The sequence below is a fragment of the Amblyomma maculatum genome, chromosome 5, assembly GCF_055883805.1.
Source record: "Amblyomma maculatum isolate TAMU_Amacu chromosome 5, ASM5588380v1, whole genome shotgun sequence".
Taxonomy (NCBI): domain Eukaryota; kingdom Metazoa; phylum Arthropoda; class Arachnida; order Ixodida; family Ixodidae; genus Amblyomma; species Amblyomma maculatum.
Window position 1 is genome coordinate 119,131,932 of NC_139348.1, and position 17,010 is coordinate 119,148,941.

A 17,010-nucleotide genomic window follows, 5' to 3' on the forward strand; every position below is an offset into this window, starting at 1 on the left:
AGAACAAGGAACAACTATTATCTGAAACATGAATACAAGACTACGAGGAAACATCGGAATTTAAACATGACTGATCAGAGTACGATGTCCGGGATAAGTGGTGAATCGATATGGTATTACTTACGCGGAAATAGCTTGGTTGCTATTTAAAATGCCTAACATCAGGGCCTGTGTTTAACTTTTATTAGGCCTCCTGGTTTATGATCTTAATTGCTCCAGCCATTCATATCAATTAAAGTTTTAGTAAATAATGAATACAGCAAAGAATCAAGTTACCATGCAGCCAACAACGCACAAGCGACTCAATAAATTTTAAATGAACGTAAACACAACTGCTTAAACATGAGGATAGTACGCATGAGAGCGTTTGGAAAAATACCGAGTATAAGAAAGGGAAGACGAAAGAAGTTTCAAGTCGAAAGTGAAAACATGGAGACACATAACCTCCGTCTTTGAAGGTACGATGCCACATCGACAAACGGCTCCTGCCGGCGGCTCTCAATTGACTTCTCGTTCGTTCGTATATGCACCTTTTACTGGTCCAATTTGTAATCATGAAGTTTGGCCTATAATATCGAGTTTTTGGATATTGGATAGGGTAACACAATTGGTTAGGGGACAGGGGAATAACGGAGTGCCACGGCACATAGGCATAATGCTACAAGAACGAGCAAACTATGTCCATAAGCGTTCACACAGACACTATTTGAAAACTTCCAAATATCTCACAAATAATCATTAGCAGACAATCGTAAGTTAGAGCAGTGCATTAAAACCCCTCGACATAGGTATAAAGACCCGCTGTTATGCCAAGGCGGAAAAAATGACTGTGGCTATAGGAGTAGCGTGTCTCGCCCTATATGCAAGGGCTGGGTTCTTTTGTCATCTCACCATTTATATAGCCGAGCTCCTTCCTGCTCTATTAGGTGACTTCATGTGGTCTGTGATGCTATACAACCTGTCGCCCAACTGGTGTTTCGTCTCCGACCATCAGTGACACGCCTCTTCTGAACATCGTAAGGATTTTTTCTGTCCAACCCATCGGGGGCTACACCACTGCGTGCCCAGCTGCGTCGTCAGGCTCCACATCCTCAAAATACGAGACAACCTGCTCTACAGCCGGAACTACCATTCTGACGGACTAAAATGGCTCCTCGTCATTCGTAGACACCTACGGGCTTACATATGCTCATATTGTCACACTGACTTCTAATGCGGCCACATGTTCCTTTTCAAGATGTGCACTCCCTTTGTCTCGACCTTTAGACCGCATTGGCATTTATTCATACGGGCCTCTCCCGTACATTGTATCTGTAAAAAAGACGAGTTGTTGTTGCCATTAATCACTTGGCGCGGTATGCTGAAACCGCTGCGCACCCTGCTGCGACAGCCCAGGATATAGCGTTTCTTCTTGTGCGGCCGCTTCTTTTTGTCTGATGTTATCAAAGCCCTTCGACAGTTCGACAATGCAATATCATGCATTTAACTGGCTCTATGCACCATCCTGAGACCAACGGCCTAACGATACATTTTAACCGCACTCTGGGTGACATGCTCGCTGTGTACGTAGGCTCGAATCACACGAACAGGGACAAGGTTCTCAATTTCGCATACAATACTGCTGCACAGTGTAATACACGTTTTGCTAATTTCTTCCTTCTATACGGCCCACATCCCTCCTTCGCCATCAATATTGTGCTCTCCAATTACCCTGACACATATGAATGCTCCACTGTTTCACAATCTGTTCAGTATACTGAAGATTGCCACCAGGTTATCTGGTCCCAAACCACAGCTATCCAATGCCTCTAAAAAGCCCGACACGAAGATCCACCTGCTCCCCACACCTCGCTGGCTCTCTTCTTTGGCCATGAATTCCTCCCAGTACGCCACTCCCTTCAAATCTTCTTATCATACATCAAGGTCGCGATCGTGTCTTGAAGAGGACATCTCCTGTTAATTACTTGTTGAATCCTTAAAGCGGTCTGCCGATCTCCGTCTCCGAGGCCGCGAGATGGTGCATGTCCAACTCGTCAAGCCTTCCTATGACCCAGTCGTCTCGTGCGCCCCTTAAGTCGCCACATTTCCTCCTCTTCTGTCCGCGAAGCATTGCAAAGAGGACGGGCTCACGCTGTAGCCGCATGGTCATCGCCTGGCGCTCGCACCTGGCTGGTGGTGCACATTATGACTACTCAAGTTCCCAAAATTTTAGAAATAAACACCCACCTTACATTCCGGACATTTTAATAACAGAGCCAAGCTAAAATTCTGTACGCTAGCGTTCTGCGAAATGGCTTTTGCCTAGACGTTACCATACAAAATATCTACTGCGATATGCATTTTGGTATCATCAAAGAGCATGAACAATGTTAGAACTAAGAGCAACATGAAATGCGTTATAAATTAGTTGTAACAATTTGACAAAAAGTTTTGCAAATTGGTGTCTTTTAACTGCCTTTGCATTTATTTTATTCACGCTCTCCAAAATTTATTTTAAGGGGAAATTTTCAAAACCTTGCCTACCACGATCATGCTATTCTGTCCGAAATTTAATCAACAGCACTGTTGTACTGAGGACAGTATATGCGATCCTTTTATTAATTTTTTTACCTGACCTACGTTATTTTAGATTGATGCAGGTAACAGAGCTGCAGATAGTGCATAACGCGTTTTTGTTCACACTTCTCCGCAAGATTTGGCGTAGTGCAGTGAGGCGAAAAACACCTGCATACCCTGCTGAAAAAATTGTATGAGGCAATAACCTTACATTTTCTCACACAATCTCACTAACACATACGAAATCACATACAAGTCGCATATAATTGCATAAGATCACATAGTTTCTTGCACATTATCATAAATTATCTACGATATTTTATGATAATGATGTGCATCGTATGAGTCTATGCGAATAGAGGAGATTTTATGAAGTTATTGCCCCGTAGAACTTTTGGTTTTTAGTAGGGTAAGACGAACAAGGATGACAAGGGGGCCTGCAGCCTCGTCAAGCTGTCTTTCACAGGTTTTTCTGCAGGCCTCCTACATCTTGAGTGTTCTACTTGATGCAAAATAAACATTATTATTGTTATAACACGACAAAAACGACGCACATTTGTTAGGCCGTTCTTCTATTTATTTTATTTATTTCAGATACTGTCAATCCCCATTGGGATTTTTACAGGATGGGCATATAATTGAATAATGACTACAATAATGGCGATACAAAGGATACAAATACATGAATACAGAAAAACAAACAGGTAGCAGGTGATAAACAATGTCATACACAGCATATCTAGGTAATAATGCAGTTAAACAAGGTAAATAATGCAGTAATACGATAGCTTTCATTTAGAGTATTGTAATTGGTTTGTTATATTTGGTTCGAAATGGTTTACGTGATGTGTAGTAGTTCTTCTAGAAGGGTTACAAATTTCGGCAATGATGTGCTGTTGGTGATGTGGGGATCCAAACCGTTCCATTCGGTAGTTGCACGTGGAAAAAAAGAATATCTAAAACACTCGGTACGGAAAGAATATTCTTTGAGAGTTTGTGGGTGTTTATGGCGGGAAGGTCTGCATTTATCTAAGGATATATACAACGAGCTATCTATGTTTAGTGCATTGTGTAATAACTGGTGGAGTAATTTTAGTCGTGCAAGTTTGGCGCGGTTTTGTAAAGTAAGAATAGAGGCTTTTTTAAGCAACTGGGATGGCGAATCAGTGATCCTATATTTGTTAAATATAAATCTAACTGCCTTTCGCTGTACTCCTTCGATTTTGTTAATAAGCTGCTGTGTATAAGGGAACCAAATTGTGTTAGCGTATTCGAGAACTGGTCGTATAAATGTATTATATGCTAATAGTTTAGTTTCTGGTGGTGCTTCATGAAGTCGTCTTCTCAACAAGAATAACCGTTTCAAAGCAGAAGATACAATGCTGTTAATATGTGCTTCCCATCTTAGGTCATGTGAGAGGATTAAACCTAGGTACTTATGTTGATTAACTCTTGTCAGTGGTATGTTATTTATGCTGTACGTGAAGTCGGACATTTGTTTTTTACGCAGTTGTAGCTTCGTTTATGACTTACGTCCGATTACGTGACTGACCGTTCATTGACTATTGCCCGCAGTCAGGCCGACATCGTGGGCATAAGCACGAGCAACACGACGGACGAGAACAACCTCCTTCAGCAGACACGGAGCAGCCCAGGTTTCTTTTGGGCTTCTGCACCCAACCCCATCTACGCACACCGAAATGACACGCGAGGAATGGTGAGTGGTCACATTGGCATTTAAAATATGCAGGAGCTGCGAGAGCCCTGAAGATGGCATAGCCCTGGTTGGTAAATTAAAGAACTAACGCGTGCTGCAATGAAGAGCAGTGAGGTATATTATGCTAGAAAAGCATTTTGAGAAACGGGAGCTAATGGAGGCCAAACTTATCCTCTCATGCGTAGTGTGTCTACTGCTCACATTAACAAGCGGACGATATGGGGAGAGTTATAGTTGGCTAGCACCAGATGTCTCATTTGCAAAAGAATTGCGGTTGGTATATTTTCTCTCTCGCTCTACCTGGCCTTGAACCGAGATATAAAATTTATCCTTGTCAGGATGACGCGTTTCATGAGTTTCCCCACCTACGAAGGGAAATAAATTTGTCCTAGATTTTTAATGTGTAGCTTTTTGCCAGGTTTGGAAATTATGATGATCTGCACTGTTTTCTATATGGTCAGAAATCGTCCTAGTTGCCAGCAATCTTGCATGCATCTTGCGAGGGTAGCGATTTAGTCGTCCAGATTTGTCAACATTTCGTTGCTGTCTCCATCTGGCCCCGCGGTTTACTGCTTTAAGGCGATCAATTTCAGCCCGGACTTCTGTTTTTTCTCCGGGCCTATCCATGTCCAGGTTTGGCAGTTCATGGGAGTCTGGGAGTGCTTCAGGGAGAAGTGTTCCCACATAGCGTGCTTGTAATTCTTCAAGGCGCTCCTTTTCCGTTTCATCGTAGGAATGGACAGTCTTTTGAATGTTTTGTTTCTACGTTGACGTGTAACCTTCCTGCTCCAAGAGGTAGCGTAGTAGCTGCCATGTTTTCGCTAGTCCTATGGCTCTTTCCATGCTATTGCATGTAGATTGCCAATTTTATCTACATAGCTGGAATGCATATTCTTCTATTTCTTTGTTGAGGCGGGCAGTCTGCGGCGTATGATCTTGTTTCATCTTTGTTCCTCTAGGTTCTTCTCCAGTTTCTTTTCGACTTGCCATAAGTGCAGAAGACGTCTGTCTACTTCCTTCAGACCTGTTTCTTCTGGTACCTCTATGGTTGCGTCTTTAACATTTTCTTGCTTCTTCGATTCTTTAAAAGCACGAAGCGCTCTTGCCCACTCTTCTATGTTTGTAATTTCTCCGTTTGCTATAAAATCTAGGACCCACTCCAGGGGCCGGAAACCATCCGAAATGTCAAAAGATAACGAGGGGAGCTGGGCAGATAGTCGCCTAAATGAATAAGCAGCATACCGAAGAGCTCACAAAACTTAGGCAGTTGGTAGATCCACTACTCAGAGAAAGTAAAACTCTTAAAACCAAGGTTGAAAACGTAGAATATCATAATGCATCACAGCAACAGAGCGCCGTTGGAACGCAGGTTAGCTCGAACGCTAAAACAAAGCAGGATAGAAAAGAGGAATCCCCACCTCCAGCGAAGAGGAAGACAGAAGAATTTCAGGATCAAAATATAACGTTTGAAGCGGCCAGTAGAATTATCGACCCGAAGGTAGAGCAGAAACTCTATCTTATTAAGGAGATAGCTGCCGAATTAGTGGCAATCAGGGCGTCAATAAATGTGTTCACTATCAAGTTCAATGCGACAGACGCGCACTTCGCCGCTCTTGATTTGGAAAGGACGCGAACAAACAAAAATATAGCTGATCATGGCCATCAAAAATAACAGGCATACTATTTGGCAGTGGAATCGTCACAGATGTCGCCGTAAAAGGCTGGTTCATCAGCAACTCCTTAGTGAACAGGACAATACGGAAGCAATCACGTTACGAGAAGTAGGAACACAAGCAAAGCTAACGAAATATTGAGCTTTCTGTACGGAATGGTAGAAACCGCGGGTGGATACACTAATTAACAGGAATATAACAGCAATGAGGTACGACATGGAGGTTAAAAACATTGACCACGCCCTTGTCGAACTCATACCAAGCAAGAAGACAATGTATACAGTACCTGAATGTATACAGTACTCCGCAGCAAAGGAAGGACAAGTTTGCGCAATATTCCAAAACACTGTAAATTGCCAACAAGCAAGCTCTAATCGTTGTAGGCGACTTTAAAGGGACAGAACACTGAAATTTAGGTCTTCATCTTTTTTTGCCGCAGTGGAAAGATTGATGTCCAAAATGTTCGATTCCATAACGGTTTTGTTAGAAACGCTGTAGAAAATATTTACCGGCAATTTTGGGATCAATGCGCGTGCCCGTTTCTATGTAGTCCGATGCTGGAAACCATGAGCAGCGACCGCGATGACGACTGGTGGTGGACAAAAAAGACGTACCGAAAACAAATATAACTTTCACTCGCTAGACAGTAATGAGACATTTTTTGCGTAGAGTAACGTCCTTTTCAGTTTCACACTCAGTGCTGCTACGGCACAATAACGCACGACCTCGTCGAAGAAAGTTTTAGTGTTCACTGTCATTGCTTCATTCACGAAATTGCAAACACTGTAGTGCCATCTAGTGGCAAAACCTGAAAGCATACCTCTCGCGGTGCGAAAGCAGGGGTGGTTTTTATTAAAGGACGCACTGGAGAGAGCGCAAAATATAATAAATTTTGGCAAGCACTCCTGGAAGAAAAGAGAACAATGTGCAGTTACAAAAATCATCGATATTTTGCTGACATGTAGTCACGTGGGGGGCTACACTGAAAGTACTAGCGCTTCTCCGCTAGATAGCGCCTCGGTTGCTTTTATGCGATTTTCAATGGCAAATTAAAATTGTAAATCCTCTTTTCTTTGATATTGTAGTGGTCGATCTGTACTGTATGAGGCCAGGTCTTTTCATCTCCACCATAACCTCACGACATATTTTGGCCGGTGTTCTGTCCCTTTAACGCTCCCCACCCAGCGTACGGCTACGAAGAGAAGATATAAAGGGCTGGATCCTCTATCAAGACGTGCAACAGGCAGGCCTAACGTTGTTATCGAATCCACAGAGTCCAATGCGAAGCGGAAACAGTGTGACAGGAGACACGTCTCCGGATTTGACCTTTCTTAGCCATGAAAAAGACGTCACATGGTGTAGCACTTAAGAGAACCTTGGCAGTAACCATTACATCATCGAAACTGTGGTGGAAGGAGGGCCGCGAAGAATCAAAGGCAAGAAGGCTGCATTAGTGGAGTGGGAAACCTTTAGGGAAATCAGAAGCCAAATTGAGTAAAAACAAAATTCTTCGGTGGCACCATAGCACCGGAGCCAGCGTATACAAGAACACGGATACTGCACTGGCAGAAGGTGGTATGCGATTCTGAGCAGAGACTCGCACCATATGTGTACGTGGACCAGGATTCCTCAGAAACATTCATTTTTAAGTCTTATTATTGAGAGAAAAACAAATTTAGCATGCTTTTCTGACACCGGCGCAAGGCACCGCAGTATCGCATTTGAGTCATGACTTGTGCGGCCATCGCGGCGGTATTTAGGGCGCGGCAGCGCTGCTCTGGGACAGTAGTCGGCGATCGTGCCAAAAGTGGATCTGTGGGCAAGAACTAAAAGCGCTTCACTGCTGTCGGTGTTCTGTTTTCAGAAATATGCTCATTAAGATGGCTGTGCATAATGCTGGTCTCTGAGCGAGCGCGAACACTGAACAATGTATCGGCAGCTTATCGGGACCTGCACAGCAGCAGACGACACCGGGGCCGGGGTTGGCATGTTACGTCACCAAACCTTTGAAAACGGTGATCGCTGTCGGAGGGAGCACCTCCGGTGTCCCTCCTGGTGGTGTCAAGTTCTACCCGTAATTTCTAAATAAAACATGCGTCTAGCGAGCTCAAATTTCGGAAATAAAATAGGTCCGGTATTATCTACCAGACTATAACACAATAATATATTGGGTGACAATGGCATGACCCCTTTAAAAAGCCCCGGGTGGTTTAAATTTTCTCCCGCCTCTACTACTATGATATTCATAGCCCGATTCGCTTTGGGACGGTAAACGTTATAAGCCGATTCGAACCAAATCATCCCGACGAAGTTGACTTCGAATGGCACGCGTTAGCCTGCTGGTTCGGAACATTCGCAGCACTGATGTTGTGGCGGCAGAGAGCGTTCAGAAGAATGGTTGCAAGCTCTACCTAGATCCGTGGCAGCGAAGTTCTGGCACGCCATTTCAGTTCCACAGCGCCAAGATGAGGTGGACGTGTACACACTCTGTAACCGGTACAAGCGTCTTCCTAACGCAGCATCTTGTGAGCGATGAGGCAGATCGATTTACGCATAATAATGATAACTGGAAGAACCTTCACATTTTCGTGATTCTAGTGCTCAAGGCGGTTACCACTCTTGACGCGTCACCTCGTTAGCATTCGACGAGCTCGTCTCGAAGTACACATAAGAATGTTCACCTGAGCTTGTGCACAAGTTTAGCTACGAACCTCTTCTTCTTAAAACAGTATCAGGTAGGTGCCTCTGCTTATGCAGCTGTGCCCCATGATTAATATATCTATTCTTCGACCACTTCTTGATACTTCCATACCTTTCCTGCCGAAGGAAGGTACGCCGGGTAATACTACAACATAGCACGAAAGTTCCGTAAAATGTTCTCCAGGACGAGTTGTTTCGTTTCATTATTGGGAATGCTTGTAGCGTAATAGAAAAGACGAGGGACCATAGATGAACGGCACCACTTGTCCTATTCATCCGTGGTTGGTCTTTTCCGTTACGCTACATATATTCCCAATGATACGGAAATCAAACTTATTAGATGCGAGCGCAGAAGCTCCGTTTACACAGGATAGAGTCTTTCGACTAGAAGGAACGAGAATAAAGCACTAAATTAACAAGAGAAGCATTGAGAGAAGTTCGGATCAAGGAGATATCTTCGGTAAGGATTGTGCAAAGAACAGCTAACTGGCGGTGCCTTAAGGTAAGCAAGCGATTGTAACAAAATGAGAAGGCAGCGAGAGAGAGCATAATCTGTCAGGTGGATTGGGCTAGGATATGTGTTGAAACTATGTAGCTGTATCTTTTGTAGAACCCAATATATAGGACCTCCTTAACGGGTGCAGATTCTGTCCGACTTATTTGCCTCGCTGACCGTAGCATTTGTGCCTACTCGTAAAGCACAGGTATGACAGTCTACCTCTCCTCCGTGCATTTTGACATACCAGATAATCTCGGGTGTAACTTGGCACCCGCACATTTGAACATGAATTTACTTTCTGGAGAAGAAGCATGATGTAAAGGAATTATCACCTTATTTCTCTAGTACATATGAACGAATTAAAGTTTAGCTTTCATGTAGAAATTATGGTCCGAGAATACTGACCGATATGAACGTTATGCGCTTTGGTTGTAGTTTGCGTTGTCCACACACATACTTATGTCCCGAATACTATCAATTAATGAATGAATCAATCAATCACTCAATAAAATTTATTTGCCAGAAATATCTGTATGGACATCCTGGGCTAACAGCTGTGCACACAGCTTGACAAAAGCCCAGGTGACCAATACATGGCAGTAGAGAATAAAAGAAAATCAACTTCTCATTTTAGCACAGCATGAAAGGTACACAAAGTAGCATAACATGCACATTAAAATCGCTTGCAATAAAAAAAAAGAAAGAACAGCACACAAGCATATTTAGAGTATGAATGTTGCACTATAATACATACTAAAATTAAAGCATTAGCTCTGAAAATCATGTTCAGCACAATGATACGGAATATAACAACACATATCAAGATGAGGGAACAAAATGCAATTTAAAGTGATACGAGCAGATTGGAAGGTTACATTCACATTTCCATAAAATGAGTTCTCAGATCCTTGGAACTAAAATTGACGGTGTGCTTAGATTTATTTAGCACATATGATAGATTATGAGGCAGTGACTGCAGTTTATAGTTTGTTCTGAAATGTGGTATTTCCCATACATCAATGCTCCGGGTGTTTATGTAGCCCAAGGATCCGAGATTTTCTTGGACATTTTTAGCACTAGATGTAGAGAAATACAGAACCTGTAGTCAGCGAAATTCATATATATGATCAGCATGTACCATGGTATAAGTACCAACAGCATGTCTAGCTGTGCGCGTTGCATGTATGTTAGCAACGTGGTGAATAACTTTCTTTTCTACAAGTAAAAGTTTATTTACGTTTGTCCTAGTTGTCGTAGCCGAAATTAACGTGCAATAATTTTTATGTGAAAGAAACAAAGCATGATATATATTTGGAGCTTAGCAGATTTAAGACGCATCGTTCGACAATGCGGCATTATTACAGTGATAGCTCAAAGCTTCTTATGCAGGTAGTCTATGTGGTTGTCCCACGGTAGATTGCAGGAGAAATATACGCCAACAGTTTATGTGTGTTCACTATTTTATACTTATTGATTTTCATATCGCAAAAAGTAGAATGGCAGAACCATGTTATTTTTTGCGCAAAAAAAAAAACAAGTTTATGTTTTGTTGGGTTAATCCTTATCCTGTTTAATTTGGACCAAGATAATAGTTCTGAGAAGACGCTATTGCTCCTTCCTATGAGCTGATCCATATTACAACCAGAGAGCGGCCGGGTGCTGTAATCAGCAGATATGACAAATTGAACAGATGGGTCTATATTTACAATATGATTTATGTACAGCCCTAATCAAAACTTTATAGCACAGGGGGTTTACTTCTCAGCGATATTATGTGGATCTCAATGCATTCCCAAGAAGATTTTTCGTCCTGCGCTCTCCAATGGCTAGGACTTCCACGATTATTACGGAAGTCATATTATACGGCTCAAAAGCAAACCCTCTGGACTGCAAACTTTTGATAAATGCTGTACGTGCTGAATAAGAGGGGGCCTAATATAATTACTTGTGGTACACCACATGTGATTGATAATAGTGCCGAGTTTTGGTCTCCAACGGAAACACACCTATTTTTGTTATCAATATAAGATAAGGGAGATGAGCCTCCCGTGAATACCATAAGAGTTGAGTTTAGTGATAAGAATGTTATGGTCTATGCAATCGAACGCTTTGGTGAAGTCGATAAAGATACCGACTGTTAGCTGGTTGTATTCAGTGTTTTGTAAAATCGTTTCCTTAGGCACTAGCAGGGCTACTTCAGTCGATCGACCTTTCCTAAAACCAAACTGACAGTCGGTTAAAATAACTTTTTCGTCAAAGAACTTGTAATAGCAACAGAGATCAGCTTTTTCAACCCCTTCAAACATGCAGGAAGCAAAGGGATCGGTCGATAACTCGGCGGCAGGTTATGACCGCCACCTTTAAATATCACATACCTGCGTGATTTTCATGCCATCCTGGAACCCACCAGATACAAGTGATCAATATGTGAATCAGAGGAGAAGCTATGAATGATAAGACTTCTTGTGCATGTTATCGATTTCAAGTGATCAGCTGTTGCATAGACCCATAAACCAGCTGACTACTTGATATTCGTCAGTTGGCACACAAACACTGTCAGCGAAGGTAGAGTTGAGAATGGCTCGGTGCAGAGCACTTTTTTAAGTGAGGTAAAGTGAGGTGCTAATGCAAAGTATCTCAGTTCACAACTATTAACAGTATTTGTATATGGAATACAAGAATTACTTTTGCGACCGAGCACAGTATTTAGAACTTTCCAAGCTGTACCAAGTCTGCTTTTGTTGATACGGGTCAAAAGGTGCTGATAGTATAGCTAATTTGCGCCCCCCTTGAGCTCAATGTCTAAATGATTTCTGAGCGCTTTAAATTTTGAAAGTATCTTCCGAGCGCGTCTGGAGGAAAGAATGATACATAGGATTTTTGTTTCTTATTTTGTTGAGGTGTTCTTGTTAATGCACGGTTTTCTCATTTTCTTTGACGGACTGACAATCATGAATAGAAAATGTTTTGAGTATATACGCACTAAAATTTCAATAAATTCATTCTACGCATCATTCACATTTGCTTTGCTGAAAACCGTGGCGCAGTTACACGAGATTATATAATTTTTAAACGATTCCAGCCTAGCAACTGTTAATGTACAATAACCTCCTCTTGCCGTTCGCAGGGATAGTTGTGGTAAATGATGCATATAGGACAATGGTCACTTACGTCATATGAGCGCTTCACTACTGTTCCTAAGGATGCGGGATCGAATCCCGGCCTCGACGGCCGCTTTTCGATGGCGGCAAAAAGCAAGGCTCCAGTGTGCTGTGCGATGTCAGTGCACGTTAAAGAACCGCAGGTGGTCGAAATTTCCGGAGTCCTCCACTACGGCGTCTTCCATAGCATGATTCGCTTTTGGGACGTTAAACCCCACAAAACAAAAAATAAATTCGCGGACTGCATGTGTTATATCTACAATACCTAAGTTGAAGTCTCCCCCACAGATGAGTTGAAAATGTTTAGCACAAGTATATTATAGCAATGATTCGAAAAATTTCATAAAGCAACCAATGTTTCCGGAAGGCGGAGGATATGTAATTGCAATGATTTCATTCTTGATTTTATTGTTCATACTTCAAAGTGACTAGTTATTCTTCTGAACTCCATCCCAATTTCGCATGACTTACGCGCGGCAACGTGAATTGCGATACCACCCCTCGTTTGTCCGTGGGGTTTACGAAAAAGTTGTCATAGGCTTTCGGTTTTATATTACAATCGTCGAAATATCATGGTTTATAATGTAAACTCGACGCCAAATTCTTTCAAAATGGAAGTAATGGCATTTTCCCTGCTATTCACGGAACATGTGTTAATATGAAGAACAGACTCGCGCGAATGCTCGACAGTGCGAAAATCCTGAGGCAAGGTAAGTTCATCATATTGTATGTTGTGGCTTGTCATGACTATGAAACTTTGTTTTCAAGAAAGCGAAATGTTTCCTTGGCGTATCTAGGAGAAGATATTATCAAGCAGCTTTCCTTTGTTATTGTCACGATAGGCAATACAAAGGAAATCTCTACGGTGCGACAACATGGCGTGTGTGCTTGTAATCGCAGTTGGACATCCTGAAGGGCTTTCCGCGTTGGAAGACTGTGCTCAACCGCAGTAAGATATGCTTCTCTGTCTCAACGGCGATAAACTATGCTCACAACCCCGGCGGTGGCGGTGCCATCGATTTCTATAAAGAGCCATCGATACGTACCTACGACCTCCAGCGCTACACCCGCCATAGGGTAAGTAGCCAGAAAACTGCACTTAGTCATTCCATGATGAGGGCTGCAAAAACATGCATGAGATGTATGTGCTAAGCAGAACCTACTGAACTTTCCTATATGTGCTCTGTGCCTTCAGAGATGGCGCAGTCTTCAGCTACATCTGTGAACTTTTATTACCATCTTGACTTCTGAGAGCCATAGATTTTGTCGGCTCTTCATGGTAACCATTGCCTGTTCTATTGTAGGAGGATAGTCTGTACCGGTATAGCCTCTTAGTACATGCTGTTTGTATTTATTTGAACTATTCTAATGCTGCTGTAAATGAAGATAAGCGTGCTCAGCGTACTACGTGTTTTAGATTCTGTGACAAGGATGCCTGTGGTAGGTGTCAGCTGACAGGTGTCATAGCCGGGTACTTATCCGTCGGCAAGTGTTGCGACGCCCAGATACCACTTGATATGGGCGAGGTTTTCGGAGAGGCCAAGTCGGGTAGCCGCAATGGGATTCTAGCAGTAGATGGGAGTCGGATATACAGAACCCAGACTTGTCGAAACGTTGGCTCGACCTGCGAACTGAGGCGGACCGTACCGCCTTCACCCTTGTTCAGTGGTCTTTCATACCGTGTAAACCACCTTCCTCTCGTACTACTTGGATCCTAGGAACCCAAGTTAGACACCCTGCCCGTTGTCTGCCATGGACGTATTTAGCAGTACTTCAGTTTGGATGTTCTTTCAAAACAGTACGTGTTAGCGTATGATTTTATGTTGCTAAATACACCTACAATTGATGAAGCACACATTAATGTATTAATGATTTAGTGAGTCGCAAATTCCGTGCGTCTCATAAGGGCAACCGCGTACGGACGCAGTTAAATGTGTCGCATCATTGTACAATAAAAGGTGAAGCTTAAGTGTCCAAATTCCTACTATAATCATTCATATAGATAGAATATTTAGGGGAACCAATCAAGGATGAGTAAAATTGTATTAAGGGAGTAATTCTGCATTGAAATTCATCCAAGCGGTATCATACGACTACAGAGAAAAGCTGTACAGCTTTCTCAGAAACTTAGCAGTAGCTTTTTTTTGTAGCAGAATGGCTGCGCTTGGGTAATTGTCATTGAGTAATTACTCCCTTATTACAAATCTACTCCACCATGGGGAATGCCCCTAAATATTCGGCCAACACAATTCTCACTTTGAGTTATTGATCTTTCTCTCGCCCTAAAATCTTTTATGCTGATCGTCCTGGTTAGCTTAGGTGGTAGCGCGACTGCCGCGAAAAGGTGGTGGTCCCTGACAAGGACGAATTGGTTGTCTAACTGCGAAGTTTTTGAGAAACCTTTATAGCTTTCCTTTGTAGCCGTATGGCTACGCTTAGGTCGATGGAATGAGTAATTACTGTTTAATTTTAGCAGAACTCAAAGGCAGTTCCCTCAAGCTAGATGAAAGGAACGAAGGAAATGCTGCCTCCAGGAGCCCTGCGCAATCCATTTTCCAAAGGGCAGCAAAGCGATTCAGGCGGAAGCGGCCATTTTAGTGATTCTGTCTAGTCTAAGAGAGGAAACTGTGATTTGGTGAATCTTTCTACGGCAAGAAAACACCAACACGTTCAGAAGAGATTTTTACTGATCGAAAATATTGTTTGCAGCTCGTTTTATTATGTGTTCTTCAAATTTCAATTATAGTTTCGGTTTAATGTTGATCCGACTTTACCCACAATGTGCCTCCAGTTTATCAGGCGCAACAAAGGGAAGATACCAATAGAGGAGTACAACATGACGTATGAGTTCGACAACAAGACGCACTCAGTCTTCTGGACAAACCACTGGTATACTGGGGCTCTGAATCGCTTGTTCGTCTACGACACGGCTGAGACACTACGATTCAAGGTAAGCAATTTCATTTGCACTTTTTAATACGAAAGCATTGCTTCGCTATGTTCGCAGATTTCTGTCCGCAGAACGTGTCCGCAAAATGGTGTCCGCAGCAGCTGTGCCTAATGGAGAAGTGATAAAGGTTAATGAGTGGTGTCAATCAATAGAGGGTGACGTAATGTTGCGTCTGAAAAAATAATTAGGTCATAAGGTAATTAGGTAATTAATTAGAATAACTGGTTCACAGGATAGGTAAGTCGCAGTATCTGTCACACTTGTTCTGTGGACACCTGCACCGCGCCGTAAGGGAAGAAAGGAAGGTGGCAGTGAAAGCAGAAAGAGAGAAAGGGGTGCCGTAGATATGACTTCATGGGTGTGACGTCACGAAACCAGAAGTAGAGGTGAAAAAGCGCATAGGAAGGGAGATTGGCGCGCATTCAAAGTACAAAATATTAAAATGGGTGAAGAATACGCACCCGACACACAACAAAGAGCGCAGTGCACATAGAGTCAAAGTTATAAGAAAAAGATGACTACTCAAATTGCGTACTGCGATGCGGCCTGCGGCCTAGAAAGGGCAGCTGTAATGGCAGTAATCGATGGAGACTACGAGACAGTGGTCACCGTATCCCTCAACACTAGAAACTCGCTCATAGCGGAAGAGGCTGCTATGGCGTTAGCCTGTAGGAGCACCAAAGCGAAATTCGAACTTCGCGACAGGAAGACAGCAGTAAGAAAAATTAATAAGGGGATCTTTAGAAAGAAGCAGTTAGGATACTTGGTCAATCGGTATTGGATAGAGAGATCTCCATCATATGGGTCCCGGCTCACGTGGGAATTCGAGGTAATCAGGTTGCTAAGAGTCTCGTCCGAGATATCTACACCCGGGCGGCCGTGGAATCACCCTTACCTGGGTCGAAGGTTCCGCTCATCACGTACACGGAGATCACGGCTGCACACAGGAATGAACGATTAGACCTCCTTTCTCCAGATCGGTCTCTCACAGCTATCGAGTGCAGAGACTGGGGAAAATTACAAACAAACCGATTGTTTTCATTTTATCTATACGGGGAGAGAGAGGAACCTTTAAAGTTCTGCACCAAATGCGGGATAACAGCCAATCAGGATCATCTCATTTGGAAATGTCCGGATTCTCCGAGGCCTACTAATGGAATCAAAGAAACTTGGAATGCCCTCTTCTGGAGCCCAGCTCGGGAGCAGCAAGCTGGGGTAATCCGTCTGGCACGGGACGCTTTGCGAAAGACGTCCCCCTACTGGACTCCCTCTCCCTTGAAGGCCCCCTAGGGTCTTCTTGAGGGAGCGGAGGGGCCTCTACGTCGAAGACAAAAAAGTTATCTTGAACTTGAACTTAAATAAGACTGGAATTAATGCGACGTAGGGGATGTAATGTCACGCAACCGGAAGAAGAGCCAAAAAAGGACATAGGAAGGGATTGGCGCACAATTTTAAAGAACCAAAGACTAGAATCGGTAACAAGAACTGAATTAAGGAACTAGAAGCAACCATAAGCAACCATAAGCAACCAAGAGCAGTATCCGTGCTTTCGCAATACTGCAATGCAGATTCTGCAGAGTTCTTTAATTTTTTTTTATTTCAGTGATCCTTTTAATTCCTCGTGGAGCATTCTTAGGTCTCGTTTAAAATCGCAGTGATGTTTTACTGATGTTTGCCTAATTTGTAGTAGTCTTGCACGTTAATCAAACACGCCAGGCTATTGTAAATACAAAGTTCGAATATAGAGTGGTTAA

General features: G+C 42.9%; 1 protein-coding gene across 1 annotated transcript in view; it reads left to right on the top strand.

Moving 5' to 3' along the window:
• Nucleotides 1-17,010, top strand: part of LOC146189336 (uncharacterized) — a 30,398-nt gene that overhangs the window by 939 nt on the left and 12,449 nt on the right. Inside the window, exons 2-4 of the mRNA XM_084603244.1 lie at nt 4,132-4,273; nt 13,207-13,383; nt 15,098-15,256. Of these exons, the coding sequence (XP_084459370.1) occupies nt 4,271-4,273; nt 13,207-13,383; nt 15,098-15,256 (339 nt within the window). The 5' untranslated portion in view covers nt 4,132-4,270. The remainder of the gene's footprint in view (nt 1-4,131; nt 4,274-13,206; nt 13,384-15,097; nt 15,257-17,010) is intronic.